General features: G+C 45.0%; 1 protein-coding gene across 2 annotated transcripts in view; it reads right to left on the bottom strand.

Moving 5' to 3' along the window:
• The window catches only part of smyd1b (SET and MYND domain containing 1b), a 77,215-nt gene that overhangs the window by 25,162 nt on the left and 35,234 nt on the right, over nucleotides 1-16,819 (bottom strand). For both annotated transcript variants that reach the window (XM_073042140.1, XM_073042141.1), the window contains exons 2-4: nucleotides 15,042-15,218; nucleotides 13,675-13,888; nucleotides 4,869-4,999 (exon numbers count right to left, since the gene is read on the bottom strand). In XM_073042140.1, coding sequence (XP_072898241.1) covers nucleotides 4,869-4,999; nucleotides 13,675-13,888; nucleotides 15,042-15,218 — 522 coding nt within the window. The remainder of the gene's footprint in view (nucleotides 1-4,868; nucleotides 5,000-13,674; nucleotides 13,889-15,041; nucleotides 15,219-16,819) is intronic.

The following is a 16,819-nucleotide window of genomic DNA, read 5'->3' as shown; positions in this document are numbered from 1 at the left end:
GTTTGAAGTTCTGAAAGGCCAAATCCTGTACATTATTTATGGTCTTAGAAGAAAGAGAGTTATATTGAACACATACAGCCAATTGGTTCAGCCATAATTGTGGTCTCCACACTTCAGAAAGTTCCAAAGAGGATTGATAGATTTGCTAGAATGTGTCCAGAGATGAGGAGTTTTATAAATATGTATAAAATCATGAGGGTCATAGGTAGCGTGAATGCACACCATTTTTTTTTCTAGGGAAGGGGATCATAAGGTGAGCAATGAAAGATTTAAAAGGGAACTTCAGGGGCAAATGCTTTATGCGTACATGGTGTGTACACGGGATGAGCTGCAGAGAAAGTCGTTGAGACGGGTATAGTAGCAGCATTTAAAAGACATTTGGATAAGTACATGGAGAGGAGGGGCTTAGAGAGATATTGGCCAAACATGGGCAAATGGGACAAGCTCGGATGTGCACCTTGGTGAGCATGAACCAGTCGGGCCAAAAGGCCTGTCTTCACGCTGCATTACTCCAGAACTCTCTGCTCCCTGACTCTATATCAACCACAAGTTTAGACTGGAGAAATTGGGGTGGGTTCTCCTTAAATTAGAGAAGATTGTGGGGAGATTTGGAGGTAAACAAGATCATAGCATATTTTGGGAGGACAGATAGAGGAAAGCTGTTCATCAAGACAGAGTTCAGATAGCAGAGGCACAGGTTTGACATTGTGAGTGAGAGATGTTGATGTGAAGACCACACACAAAATGCTGGAGGAACCAAAAACATGGCACAGTAGTGTAGCAATTAGCAAAACACTGTTACAGTGCAAGCAACCCGTGTTCAATTCCCACCGCTGTCTGTAAGGACGTTCTCCTCGTGACTACATGGGTTTCCCCAGGTGATCCAGTTTCCTCCCACATTCCAAAGACATGTGGGTTAATAGGTTAATTGGTCACATGAGTGTAATTGGGCTTGTTGTGCTGGAAGGGCCTGTTACCATGCTAACTAAAATAAAGCTCAGGTCAAACCACATCTATGGTGAGGAATAAACAGCTGACATTTCGAGGTGAGACCCTTCATCATTTCCTTAGATGCTGCCTGACCTGCTGAGTTCCTCCAGCATTTTTGTGTGTATCACTCTGGATTTCCAGTACCTGCAGAATCTCTTGCGTTTTGACGTGAGAACAATCCTTTTCGCTCAGAGCGAGGATAGGAGCACACTAACTTTAATGTGTGTTCATGCACTACCACATTCCTGGCTGACACCATTTAGTTTTCAGACTACCATTTTGTTTTATACATATTGGCAAGTACCAAATTAAACTCTTTCTTTACACCATATTCTCGGCAACTTTCCCTCAAATTCCATCACACATTTACACAAAAGGGGTAGTTTACACTGGCCACCTAACCCACCAACCCACACACTTAGACAAAAGGGGCAGTTTACACTGGCCACCTAACCCACCAACCCACCCATTTACACAAAAGGGGTAGTTTACACTGGCCACCTAACCCACCAACCCACCCATTTAGACAAAAGGGGCAGTTTACACTGGCCACCTAACCCACCAACCCACCCATTTAGACAAAAGGGGCAGTTTACACTGGCCACCTAACCCACCAACCCACACACTTAGACAAAAGGGGCAGTTTACACTGGCCACCTAACCCACCAACCCACACATTTTTGGGAAGAAGAGCACCTGGAGGAATCCCATGCCATCGGAGGGAGAGCCTGCAAATTCTACGTGAAGAGCGCTGGGAGTCGGAACTGAGTGGAGCTATGAGGCAGCAGCTCTACTGTCCACTACGCAGCCTTCTAAATATTTTGGAGCCCAAAAAATTTCTTATTTTGTAAATATACAAGAGATTTTCAAATGCTGGAAATCTTGAGCAACACATGAAATGTTGAAGGAGCTCGGCAAGACAGGCAGAATCCATGGAGGGGAATAAATAGTTTCTCTTACGGGCCGAGATCCTTCATCAGGACTGGAAAAGAAGGGGGATGAAGCCAGAATAAGAAGCTGGGCATCTTTCCCTTTCTTCCATGGTCTACTGTCCTTTCCTATCAAATTGATCCTTCTTCAGCATTTTACCTCATCCACCTCTCGCCTCCCAGCTTCTTACTTCATCCCACCCACCCACCTTCCCCTTCACCTGGTCTCACCCATCACCTGCCAGCTTGTACTCCTTCCCCTCCCCTCACCTTTGTATTCTGACTTCATGATGCACCATCAATAACTCACTCTGAGACGTAAAAGCGAGGTATCGGCTTTTATTGACTGGAAGAAGGAACAAGCAGTGAGTGACCACCATACTACATCCTGGAGACTGAGAGGCCGGGCTCAGACCTCCATCACCTTTATACAGGGGTCTGTGGGAGGAGCCACAGGAGCAGTCAGCAGGGGGCGTGTCCAGACAGGTATATGTAGTTCACCACACTTCACTTTCCTTCCTTTCCAGTCCTAACGAAGGGTCAAGGCCCAAAATATTGACTGTTTATTCCCCTCCATAAATGCTGCCTGATTCGCTGAGTTCCTCCAGTATTTTGCGTGTGTCGCTTATTTTGTGGGTTTTTTTGTAAATGTTTCCCTTTTAAATATCACTTGGAATCAAAGAAGTGTTTTACCTTTCTGGGGCTTCACTAGGAACCCATGTGGATCTGGAAGTCCAATTGTCTGTTCGTTGCCTATTGCTAAAATAATTTATCTTGGCTCGGACGGTAGTTAACCCTTGACCTCAGGATCCATGCTCCTGAGGAAAGTTGTGTATCTGATGCTACGTGCCTGTATTATGCTGTGCATACATGTACTTTATTTATTTATTTGTACGTATGTCAATAAACTCGACTTGCCTTTGGCTTTTGACTTTGAAAAGGGGGAAGGAACTTTTGACGTGGCATTAAGAACCTCTAGTCCACGTACTGGGAGCTCACAGAAGACCTGCGGAAGTGGTAGGACTGCACCGTTGCACAAAGTGCCCAAGCCGGCAGTCATCCCTTGTCCCGTCTGCGGAAGTCTGCGGTTCACACTTTGTCCTCAATGTCCTCAGTTCACTCCATAGAACTGGAGTGCAAGCATTTCACCCTCAGTCCCGAGGGACTGTTGAATCACTCACACATACGAATTAGACTGCCCTGGGACTTCTGCATTCTGCTTTAACCTCTCTTTTTTATTTTAATTAATTTATTGACATGCAGTGTGGAACAGGCCCTTCTGGCCCTTCAAGCTGATTTTAATCCATACCTAATGACCAATTAACCTATCAACTGGTACGACTTGGGACTATGGGAGAAAACCAGAGCACCCGGAGGAAACCCACCTAGTCACAGGGAGAATGTACAAACTCCTTACAGGCAACGGCAGGAATTGAACCCGGGTTGCTGGTACTGTAAAGCGTTGTGCTAACCACTACGCCACCGTGCTGCCCCAACTTTCTTTGGTTGAGTGTTTATTCTGCTTTTTAATTCATTCCAGACATTCCAATTATTGACAGGAACTAAATGTTATTGGCAAATTGGTAAACTGATTTATTATTATCGTAGGTACTAAGTAACAGTGAAAAGCTTTGTTTTGCATGCCACCGTACAGATCATTACATCACTTTGGTACACTGAGGTAGTGAACGTTTTAAAGATTGGCCTTATTGTCACGTGTACGTCAAATCAAATCAGTGAGGGTTGTGCTGGGCAGCCCGCAAGTGTGGTCCTGTTTCCGCCGCCAACGCAGCATGCCCACAGCTCACTAGCCCTGACCTTAGGTCTTTTTGGAATGTCGGAGCACCCGGGAGAAACCCACACAGTCATGGGGAGAACGTAGTAACTCCTTACAGACCGCGGCGTGGGTCGAATCCCGATCTTACAGGCGCCGCCGTAAAGCTACAGTATCAACCATACCAGGGTAAACAATGACAGAATGCAGAATAGAATTACAGAGAAAGTGAGGTGCAGGCAGTCAGCAAGGCCATGACAAAGTAGATTGTGAGGTCAAGAGTCCATCTTGTCATATGAGACAACCATTCTATTGGCTTATAGAATGAGTCTCTAAGTCTGGTAGTATGAGTTTTCAGTGTCTATCTTGTTTTATGGCTACTGGCCTGTGTGTTTAACACGTTAAGAACCTTTTAATATATATATACCCTTGATAGAATGTTTCTACGGTTATGGAACTGAGGCCAGGGTTTGAACCTAGGATGCTTGACTGAGTTGTAGGAAAAGGTTGAATAGGTTAGAACTTTACTCCCTGGAGAATGTGGGGAAATTTAATAGAGGTATACAAAATTATGAGGGGTATAGACAGGGTAAATACAAGCAGGTTTTCATCCCACTGAAACTGAGTGAAACTAGAACCAGGGGTCATAGGTTAAGGGTGAAACGTGACCTGAGGGGGGGGGGGGACCTCTTCATTGAGAGGGTGATGCAAATGTGGAATGAGCTGCCAGAGGAAGTTGTGGATGTAGATTTGATTTCAAAATTTAAGAGAAGTTTGGATAAGTACATGGATGGGAGGAGTATGGAAGGCTATCATCCAGGTGTGAGTCAATGAGACTAGGCAGAATGTCAGTTCAGCATGAACTAGATGGGCTGAAGAGCCTATTTCTGTGCTGTAGTACTTGTTGACTCTATGATGCAGATCAGCTGCACTCCAAGTGAATGGGAGAGTAGGCTTGAGGAGCGAATGGCCCTTTACTAACAACACTCACCCACCCCCCCCCCCCCCATACCACCTAGTTAGATAATGCAGAACAGGGTCTAATAACTAACATCTGCTCACGTTGCATTTGGTTCAGTATTGCCTATTCAGACACATTGACCTATTGCAGAAAGATAATCTCCAGCAAGCTGATTTCACCGCATTATCTCAGTAAAGCTCTTTTGTGGACTCACTTTCCATTGTTCAACATGACTGTGCAGTTTGGCCAGCAGTCGTGATTCACCAGGCAGAGGTTTGGAAATAACCCGACGCCCACGGCTTGCAGCCCACGCTGGTCACTGATGGTAAAGCCATTGCAGTTTATCTGAAGAATTAAACACAAGCAGTTTAAAAACACACAATCAAAATTCTGCACTCCCCCACTTTCTCTAATTTTTGATCAATTTTGCATTCCCTTCGAGAGGGATTTGCACTAATCTTGCTCCTTCCCGTGCCCTTTGAGATATCCCAGGCTGCTTTCTTTGATGTGAATAACTTCCGTAGAGTCACAGGAAATAAGCTGTTCAGTCCACCACACTCACACAGACATTTCTGGACTATCTACATCGTGTGTAGGTGGATGAGATTAGTTAAAATTGGCACAGTTGGCACAAACATCATGCCTCTGATATCCTGTTAACTCCATCACGGACAATCCCAAGCTCAGCTGTGAAAGGAGGAGGGTTGGGCAAGGGGCCTAGCAACCCTAGCCCATAAAATCTAAAGCTACAGAAACACCAACAGAAGCTCCAAAGACCTTACACTCAGGAGAGGAAGTTATCTTCGAGGCTGGGCTACACTTGGGGACAACTGGAAAGACTGGCCCGGGACAGAGGTGTCTGGCGAGCTGCTGTCAGTGGCCTATGCCTCGGTAGGGGAGATGGGCTTAAGAAAAGAGTGCTGTACTGTTCTGATGTTGTGGTTTCCCACATTAGGTTCATATCCACATTACATTCAGGAACAGTCATTACCCTTCAACCATCAGGCACCTGAACCAGCGTGGATAATTTCACTCACCTCCACACCAAACTGATCACCGAACACAACCCATGGACTCACAGCACACCCTTGGGTGTGGTGTTGCTAATGCAAACAATGCATTTCACTATATGTTTCAATATACACATGGCAAATAAACTTGAATCTTGAACCTTGACTCTTGCTAAACTTCCAACAGGTGCGAGACTCCACTGGAACCCTAGCTCTAGAAATCCATTTGATCTCTGCACCAGTTACTCACAAAAAGCAAGACATAGCATTGGAAACTGCCACTGCATGAGAAGGACATCCCTTTAAAATGGAGATGAGGAGGAAATTCTGTCACCAGGGGTGAATCTGTGGAATTCATTGCTTCAGACGGCTTTGGAGTCCAAGTCATTCGGTATATTTAAAGTGGAGGTTGATAGGTTCTTGATTAATAAAGGTTACGGGAAGAATGCGGAGGAAGGGGGTTGATGGGGTTTCTGAATGGAATGGCGGAACAAGCCCATTTTCTCAAATGCCCTAATCCTGCTCCTATGCCTAATGTACTTGTGCTGGGTTATGTCGGTTTTGGTCACCCTCTGATGGGAAAGACATCAATAAGCTAGAAAGGGTTCAAAGGAGATCTGCAAGAATTGAAAGTGATTTCTAGGGAGAGGTTGGGTAGGGAAGGACTTTATTCCTTGAAGCCTATAGGAGACAGAGCAATGACCTTACAGAGGTGCATAAAATAATGAGGGGTGCAGGTAGAATGAACGCACAGTCTTATTCCCAAGGAAAGGGAATCGAAGACTAGATGGCATGGGTTTAAGGTGAGGAGGGAAAGATTCTAAAGAGACTGTTGGACAACTTCTCCCCATATTGGTTGGTCCATACATTTGGTACTGTCCGTTAGCGTAACTCTGTTACAGCACCAGTGACTTGGTTCCATTGCACTGTTGTCTGTAAGTTCTCCCTGTCACGGCACAGGTCTCCTCTCGTATTCCAAAGATGATTGGGTTATTATCGTTTTTGGCCACGTGGGTGTAACTGGGCGGCACGGGCTCATGGGGCCAGGGAGCCCGTTACTGTGCTGTATCTCTAAACTAAAATGAATCAGAATCATATGGAATGAGCTGTCAAAGGAAGCTGCCGAGGTTGGTGCCTTAATAACTTTTTAAGGCCATAGGATATAGGAGCAGAATTAGGCCATTTGGCCCATCGAGTCTGCTCCACCAGTTCACCATAGCTGATCCATTCACCTCTCAGCCCCAATCTTCTGCCTTCTCCTCATGTCCTTTCATACCCTATCAACCTCTGCCTTAGATATACCCAATGACTTGGCCTCCACAGCCGGTTCGGCAATGAACTCAGATTCACCACTCTCTGGCTAAAGATATTCCTCTTCATCTCCATTCTAAATGGACATTCGCCTATTCTGAGGCTATATCCCCTGGTCTTAGACTTCCCCGCCATAGGAAACATCATCTCCGCATCTACTCTGTTGAGCCCTTTCATCAGTCAATAAGTTTCAATGAGATTCCCCCTTCATTTTTCTGAATTCCAGTGAGTACAGGCCCAGAGTCATCAAATGTTCTTCATTTGATAAGCCATTCAATCCCAGAATAATTTTTGTGAACCTTCTTTGAATCCTCTGAAATACAGTCTCAGCCCAAAGCTGATCACAATACTCCAAGTGCGATGCCTTATAAAGCCTCCAAATTACACCATTGTTTTTATATTCTCGAGATGAATGCTGACGTTGCATTTGCCCTCCTCACCACTGACTCAACCTGCACATTAACCTTTAGGGAATCCCAAGTCCCTTTGTACCTCAGGTTTTTAAAAACTTTCTCCCCATTTAGGAAATTGTCTACACTTTTATTTCTGCTACCAAGGTGCATGTTCATACACTTCCCAACACTGCCACTTCCTTGCCCATTCTCCAAATCTGTCCAAGTCCTTCTGTAGTTTCTCTGCTTCCTCAAAAACTACCTGCCCCTCTGTGGTAAACCATGTATATAGGTTGTAACTGGGTTATCTGTCTGGACTTGCCTGGACAGGCCCCTCTGCTGACTGCTCCTGTGGCTCCTCCCACAGACCCCTGAATAAAGACGATTGTGTCACTGCTCCTCCGACTATCCTGGACAGACATACAGCATGGACATGGATCCATTTTACTATTAATAAAAGCCTTTCAGTATTTACTCTACTTCCAGTCTTTTGGAGTAATTGATAGTGCATCACCCTCCACCTACATTCACATTGTCCTCAAAGCCATCAATTCTGCCTCCAATGCCTTATAAAGCCTCAACAATTTCAAATGACACTTGTCCAGGTATATGGATAGGAAATGTTTAGAGAGCCAAGAACAGGCTAATGGGACTAAATTAGCTAGGCACCTGGTTCAGCGCGGACGAGCCGGGTGTTTTAGTGCTGTACCAGAAGACTCTGAGGTGAATCACTGTCCTGTGCTGAAAATCCCAGCAACTGAGATGACGCAGGAGCTCCACCAGATGGCGCTCTCCGCACTGGTAGGTTTGGGAAAGTCACATTGGGTGGACTGGAACCCGAACTGCAGACAGTTCCGAGGTTTTGTAATTCATTGATTAGTTAGGATGCCTTTGAAAGCAAAAAAGTTTGGAAACATTCTGAAAAAGAAATGATGTTACATGTAAGAAAAGGGGGAAAAAAAGAGAATTGGAGTAAGAGCTGAAAGTTTGGTAAAGACTGGAGAACTGCGAGCGATAATGTGCAATTTTAACACAAGTGTAGACTATTTGGACTGTTTCTCTGCTACGAATTCTATGCAATTCTTTGAATGTAAGTTAATTGATTCCTGCATTGCATTCTAATTCAATTGTCTGAATTTAGCAGTCTGTGCACAATATAAGTGCAGTTAATTTATACTATCTCTTCACAAGGAATCACTGAGTGGAGAGTCACCACTTCAGCAAGCAATCGGCACAATTTCTAAATAGTGTCTAAATCAGCCGTTGTCAACCCTTGAAATAATTTTCAGGTCTCAAGGAACCCCTGCATAAAAACTAGTATATCTACAGCTCGCCATACGTTAGCGCGATCAGTAAGTTGTAGATCTAATAATACAAAAATAATTATCAATGCTCTTTTGAGTAGAGAATGAATTCTTAGCCAACCTTTCTTGAAATTAATCTCTTTCTTTCATAAATTTTTAAAACTTATAAGGCAAGCATAATAAATTTATGTTAAATATCCAGCTTAAGCTAAAATGGGATTTAATTTTTCTAAAGGCTCCATAGATTTAATTTTAATAAAGGTTCTAAATTGATTTCAATTAATACCAGTTACAACATGAAAATTTATTGACACTGTTGAGTAGTAAAGTTACTAAAAACCATAAGCCAAAGCAATTTGAATGAAAATATTGCTGAGGACACAATTTTGTACAAGGCTTTGAAAAATACATTTTCTTACTAAGTGACGTGATCAAGCTCAAGGGTAGGCCTCAAATATAGTCCTGCCAAAACGCTGACAATATTCTTTTCCATGGATACGGCCTGGCCTGCTGAGTTCCTCCAGCATTTTGTGTGTGTAGGCCTGTGCTTTTTTTTTGCAGCACAGATACTCAATTCTGGATCGGACTTGAGATAAGCACACACAGATTTCACCTTCAACTGAAATGGGACAATTTCTATCCTTAGTCTTGATGCTTCTTAACCCAAAAAAAAGCTTGCTCGCACATGTAAGAAGTTGAAAACTGCAGCAAAATGTTCATTGCTTTCCTATGAATGGCAGGATACTCTCCTTTCACAGAAACCCAGAGGTTGCCCAGGAGCAAGTCAGTAAATCTCATCTTGAGTGCACGATCAGACCGCAGCTCACAAAGTTCTTCCTCTTCTCTCAAAGTCAAGTTCTCAGGCTGAGCAGAAGATTCAGAGAAAGGGTCCCCCACCCAGTCATACACTTGTGTTGAAAAGGGGGACAAAATACTGTTCATTTTTGTTCTGCAGTTCTTCCAGGTCATTTTCAATAAGACTTAAGACTGATAACCTTCCTCAATCCCAGAAGTCAGCTGGCAGTGCATTGGGGGGGAATGATTCGGGAGGGAGAGGCTGATGTCACAGCCCAAGTTGGGTGAGTCCATTCAGTGCTCGGAAAACCCACCTCATGCTCCTCATCAGCCTACCACCCTCCCCTCCATGTAATACAGCACTCACCAATTATCAATGGCCTCCCCTTATTTCGCATCAAAAACTGAGAATGGTCTCAATCAAATAAACACAATCCGACTGCACACTGCCTGAGAGAACTGGGTACTGGGCTGAGAGACCTCTAACGAGATTGCTAACGGGGCTGCTCAGTCTCTGCCCACCACTGCCAGTGCTAGCATCACACATTGCACCAAGTTCAAAAAGGATTTTTTTTAAAATCAAATCTCTTGCGGAACCCCTAGTGACCTCTCATGCAATGCTGTGGTTCCGCTGAACCCCAGTTGAGAAATCCTGGTCTAAGATGAAGAATGATATGGGAATACCACTGAGAGAGATGAGGTTAATTTCTAACCGTCTCTGTTATGAAAGTGCCCAGTGGTTGAAAGAGCTATCCAGTGAGATGTCTTCACTCTGCTCTCCCCTTCCATCCTCTGTTTCCCTTTCCAAGTGTGACTCCAATTCTATATATTCTTATGCCTTTAAAAACAGCCACTCAGCCCACTTAGTTGTCGTGGCTATCCCTCGAGGTCGAGGGTGATGGTCTTCGTTCCGCACAGAGCGAAGACGCCTGTGCGTGTATTTGTTTAACGTGTACTTGATGTTGCACTCCCAGAAGCACACGATGCTTCACAAATCAACCAACTGATTCCAATGGCATGGAAACCACGGTGATTGGAGCTGATGGATTTGTGGCGGCCTTCATCCGCCTTCACAGCCGTTGAGTTCGAAGTAACTTCGCCCACCTGTTCCACCATTGAGGTCTTGGTTGGATTGTTCTTTGTCAGGGACCTCACCCTCGACCTTACCACCATGAGTGACCCTACCAGGAGCATAGCTCCAGACAGCATCGGTCTCGGGATCTCAGGACCACACAAGCTACTCCACCACAACAAGGTGACAATCCACGGAGAAGCCCACTTAGTACATGCTACCTCTAAGAGCAAGCACACCGATGCATATTTCCTTGTAATATATTATTGATATTATTAAAGATCTTTAGATCCCCCAAAGTTGTTGCACAGGTTGATAGAATTGTTAAGAAAGTGATGATGTGTTAGTCTTCATTAGTCGGGGGGGGGGTGGTGGATTGAGTTCAAGGCACGAAGTAATGTTGCAGCTCTATAAACCCCTCGTTAGACCACACTTGGAATATTGTGTTCAGTATTGATTGCCTCATTATAGGAAGGATGTGGAAGCTTTAGAGAAGGTCCATGGAGATTTACCGGGATCCTGCCTCAACCAGAGGGCATGCTTTATGAATTTAGGTTTGAGCAAGTTAGGTCTTTTAACTTTGGAGTGAAGGAGGATGAGAGGTAACTTGACAGAAGTGTACAAGATGATAAGAGGCATAGATGGAGTGGACAGCCAGAGACATTTTCCCCAGGGTGGAAATGGCTAATACGAAGGGGCATAAATTTAGTGTGATTGGAGGAAAGTGTTGGAAGGATGTCAAAGGTAGTTTTTTTTACACAGGGAGTGGTGGGTGCATGGAACACTCTGCTAGGGGTGGTGGTAGAGGCAGATACATAAGGGACATTAAAGAGATTTTTAGATGGGCACATGGATGAGAGAAAAATGGTGGACTATCTGGGAAGGGAAGGGTAAGATTGATCTTGGGGTAGGTTAAAGGGTCGGCACAACATTGGGGCTGAAGGGCCTGTACTGTTCTGAGATCATCTGCTGCCCTCGTTCCTCTTGGTGGTAAAGGTCACAGGTTTGGGATATGTTGTTGAGTCACCCGGGCAAGTAACTACCATTCATTTTGTAGGTGCTGGACAGTGCAGACACTGTGCCACCAGTGAAGGGATGAATGCTGGATGGAGTGCCAATCAAGTGGGCTTGCACTGGATGTACGTCCAAGTCCTATGATCATCACATCAGTTAGTTTGGGGGTCAAACAAGCACCGATAGCAGAGGGGAACCTGACTATTGTACTGTCCAGGGTGGAACAAGTCTTAAAAATAAACAGGAGACATGAGCATGTTTTTCACACAGAGGGTGAGCTGCCAGAGGAGGTGGTAGAGCCAGTTGTAGTTACAATGTTTATAAGAAATTTAGATGGATACAGGGATAGGAAATGTTTAGAGGGTTATGGACCAAGTACATGCAAATGGGAAAGGCTCAGGTAGACACTTTGGTTGGCAAGGGAACAAGATGTGCTGAAAGAGAAGGTTTATATGTTGTGTAGTTCCATGAGTTAGTGGAATTCTGAGTTAATTTACTTAACAATGCAGAAAGTTTAGCGGCTGCCCCACTATTTCAGCAACCTGGGTTGAATACTGACCTCTGGTGGTGTGTGTGCACACGTGCATGTGAGGTGCCTGCACACCCCACCCGTGAATGTATGAGTTTCTGGCTTGCTTCCACATTTCAAAGACCATAAGGTATAGGAGCACAGTTAGACCACTCGGCCCATCGAGTCTGCTCTGCCATTCTATCATGGTGGATTTATTATCCATCCCAACCCCATTCTCCTGCCTTCTCCCTGTGATCTTTGATGCCCTGGCTAATCAACAACTTATCAATCTCCACTTTAAATATAGAGTCATAAAGTCAGAGTAAAGTACAGCACAGAAACAGGCCTTTCAGCCCATCTAGTCCAACCAGAAACCATTTAAACTGCCTACTCCCAATGGCCTGCACCAGGAATCTGGCCCTCAATACCCCTACTATACTCAATGATTTGGCCTCCATAGCCATCCGTGGCAATGAATTCCACAGATTCACCACCTTCTGGCTAAAGAAATTTCTTCTCATCTCAGTTCTAAATGGATGTACCTCTATTCGGAGGCTGTGCATTCTGGTCCAAGGCTCACCCACTATAGAAAACATCCTCTGCACATCCACTCCATCTAGGTCTTCCATAGGTCTCAATGAGATCCCCCCTCATTCTTCTAAACTCCTTGTTAGGGATGATTTCTTTTGAAGAATACACACTACTTACCACTCCAAAAATGTGTGATATGGACTGTGTGCCAACTTGCTGCTCGCTGGAGTCCCAGTACTTCTGGAAGACCTCAACATCCAGTGTCAGCTGCTGCTTCTCTTCCAGGGTGCAGGCCCAGAACCATTAAATGCTTCAAATACGCCAGCCCTTTCATTCCCAGAATCATTCTCCCGAATCTCCTCTGGGCCCTCTCCAATGCCATCACGTCTTTTCTTCGATTAGTTTCCCAAAACAGTTCACGATACTCCAGGTGCGGTCTGACCAATGCCTTATCAAGCATCAGCATCACATCCTTCTCTTGTATTCAAGTCCTCTTGAAATGAATGCTAACATTGCATTTGCCTTCCTCACCACTGACTCAAACTGCAAATTAACCTTTAGGGAATCCTGCAAAAGGACTCCCAAGTCCCTTTACACATCCAATTGTTGAATTTTCTCGCTGTTTAGAAAATGTTCTATGCCTCTATTCCTTCTACCAAAGTCCATAACCATACACTTCCCTACACCATAGTCCCATCTGCCACTTCTCTGCTTATTCTCCCAATCTATCCATATCCTTCTGCAGACTCTCTGCTTCCTCAACACTACCTGCCCTTCCACCTATCTTGTGTATCGTCTGCAAACTTGGCTACAAAGTTTGGTAGGTAAAATGAACAGTGTAAATTGCCCAGGGTGTGTACATGTGGTAGAACCTCAGGGGAAGTTGATGGGGATTAGTGCAAGAGCAAACTGGGACCAGTGTAAATAGGTGTTTGATGCTCAGCATGATATTGTTGGGCTGAAGGGCCTTTTTTCCTTATTCTATGAAAGTACAGTATAATCAAATTTACCAAAGCAGCAACTGTTTTTCAAGAATGCTCAGGTCAGGAATGATTTCTTTTACAATTTCACACTACTTACCACTCCAAAAATGTGTGATATGGACTGTGTGCCAACTTGCTGGTCACTGGAGTCCCAGTACTTCTGGAAGACCTCAATATCCAGAGTCAGCTGCTTCTTCTCTTCCTCACTGAGGTCATCCAGATGGTCTTGCAGGTTCTCAATGGACGTGAGGCGATCCTCAGAGACAATATCTCCTTCTCTCCTCATCCTCCACAGGATATGGGAGGCCAGTCTAAGGACGGTGCAGAGTTATGGATCACACACAATACTTTACAAGTATTTATCCAAGTCCCTGTTAGCATAATTGTAGAGTTGCTTCCATTGCTCACTCTGGCAGTGTTTTACAAATTCCAATAACTTCATCTACAAAAATGACTAATTTTTGTTTTTTTAAAATTATGCTATTATGGAATCTTCACAACTATTAAAATCTTTTTTTCTCTCTCTAAAGGATATTGGAACCAATCTTAGACCATCAGGCGTAGGAGTAGAGTTAGGATATTTGGCCCATCAAGTCTGCTTCACCAGTCTAATATAGCTGATTTATTACCCCTCTCAACCCCATTCTCCTGCCTTCTCCCTGTAACCTTTAATGACCCAACTAATCAAGAATCTACCAACAGCAACACACACAAAATGCTGGTAGAACACAGCAGGCCAGGTAGCATCTATAGGGAGAAGCGCTATAGGGAGGATGAAGGGTCTCGGCCTGAAACGTCAACAGCGCTTCTCCCTATAGATGTTGCCTGGCCTGCTGTGTTCTACCAGCATTTTGTGTGTGTTGTTGTTTGAATTTCCAGCATCTGCAGATTTCCTCACGTTTGCTCTAAGAATTTACCAACCTCTGTTTTGGCCTCCACAGCTGTCTGTGCCAAAGAATTCCGCAGATTCACTACCCTCTGGCTGAAAAAATTCCTCATTATCTCTGTTCTAAATGGACGTCCCTCTATCCTGAGGCTGTGCCCTCTCGTCCAAGATTCCCCAACGATAGGAGACATTTTCTCCATATCCACTCTATCTAGGCCTTTCAATATTCAGTAGGTTTCAATGAGACGTGATAAGGATCAATATGTCAGAGAACCTCTTAGAAAAATGAACTGGTACTTTTGCAGGGAGCTGGACCTCAAGATCCCCCTGTGCATCAACAGTGTTAAGGGCCCTGCCATTAACAAATGTACTTCCCCTTTACGTGTGCCCTCCCACAGTGAAAACACCTCACACTTGACCAGATTAAACTCCGTGTATTTGTGAGAACCTAAGCAATGCTGTTGACCTCAGCATCGCCTGCCTCTCCCATTCCCATCCATTTGGAAACCCTGTGCCTCCAGGGAGTGGTGAGGTCCTCCATACCGCGGGGAAGAGGAGGGGCAACAGCTTGGGCTCACCTGACGCTCTCGCTGGGGGCCTTGCCGAGCTTCCTGATGGCGGTACACTCGTTCTTGTGCTCCGTCCACGCTGCCCTCTGGCAGGTGCGGTCGCAGTAGTGGGCGAACTTGCACTGGGTGCATCGATGGAGCTTCCCCTGCTTCTTGAAGCACCCATGGCACACCTGCTGCGTGAGGCTGCAACGAGAGAAATGAAGGAGGAGTCCACATTTCACTGTGATACTGTTTAAACCCTGGGTGACACATTAGTGTAGTGGTTAGGGTAACTCTTTCCAGTGCAGTGATCAGGGTTCAATTCCCACCATCGTCTGTAAAGAGTTTGTACGCTCTCCCCATGACCACATGGGTTTCCTCCGGGTGCTCTGGTTTCCTCTCCCATTACAAAGGTGTGCAGGTTAAGGGTAGTAAATTGTGGGCGTACTATGCTGGCATAGGAAGCATGCCAACAGTCGTAATCTGCCCCCAACTCATCCTCAGCCTGTGTTGGTTGTTCATGCAAACAATACATTTCACAGTGTGTTTCAATGTGCGTGTGACAAATAAAGACAGCTTTTATCTTTACAAACATTCAGCACAAAGAATTACTTAGGAAGATGAATGGCAAGACGTCAAAAACAAAGCATCAGTGGATATTGAAGTAAAGCATGACACGTAGCGACTAAGCCTTGCTCTGTCATTCCATGGACGTTCAAACCCACCTTCCCACATAATCCATTCACTTCCTCATGATGAAACGCTTGCATGTAGACGTCAAGGCCACTTTACCTGAGAAATGGAAGCTATCCATTGTCTCAGTAGGAACTGCATCTGCTTTTCAATGGTTCTGGTTTCATACCCTACTGCAAACATGGATACGCAAACCTCTCCTGGTGCTCCTGTGTGTATTGGCCCCTCAGCCATGGTTTTGTAGCCAGACTTGATCATTTCAGTGGGCTTCTGGCCTTATTCTCCCTCCAAAGACTTGTCATTCTGAACTGTGCTGCCTGAACCAAGTCCCGGTCACTCATCACCCCTCTGCTTGCTGTTGCTGAGGAACATCTTGATGTTTCACATTCGGTGTCAGATCCCTCCATGGATTCTCCCAGTAGCAGCCAGAGCCCAAAACTCTGGAGTCCCTACCCTAACGCTCTCCATGTTGGCCTCTTTCTCTCTGGGATGTTCCCCTCAAATAACTTCTTAAATCTGCCTCGAGTCCATCCGCTGTGGCTTGGTGACAAATTTTGTGTCATAGTTGTCCGAGGGGAAATTTATAGAGCAATGCAGCATAGATACAGGCCCTTCAGCTGCAATATTTCCTGCTGACTATGGTGCCCACATAGCTAGTCCCATTTTCCTATGTTCAGTCCGTACCCCTCTAAGCCCTACCCTGCCACGTACCTATCCAAGTGCTGGTTAGGTTATACTATTGTACCCGCCTCAGCCACTTCCCCTGGCAGTTCACTCTATACACCCAGCATGCTCTGCATGAAAATTGCTCCTCAGGGCACTTTTACATTTTTCCCCGCTCACCCTAAACCTATGCCCCCTAGTTTTGGACTCATGCCCCGGTGCTGTGTGCCTGTAGTACTGCTGCAGTATGTTTTTCATGCATCTGTACATACATGTACATGTGACTATAAACTTGACTTTGACTCAATTTGCACTTCGGGTGTTGTCACACTAAGTTACCCCCTCTCACTGAGAATAGTGAGTATCTCCATAAAGCCGCACTATTTAGAAGTTGGTTTCCACCCCCGAGCAGCTTTGACCTGGCAGGATTTCACTAACGGGTTATGTTT

The sequence above is a fragment of the Hemitrygon akajei genome, chromosome 4 (genome assembly GCF_048418815.1).
Source record: "Hemitrygon akajei chromosome 4, sHemAka1.3, whole genome shotgun sequence".
NCBI classification, from domain to species: domain Eukaryota; kingdom Metazoa; phylum Chordata; class Chondrichthyes; order Myliobatiformes; family Dasyatidae; genus Hemitrygon; species Hemitrygon akajei.
Note: the sequence above shows the minus strand (reverse complement) of the source record. Positions and strands in the feature narration are given on the sequence as shown.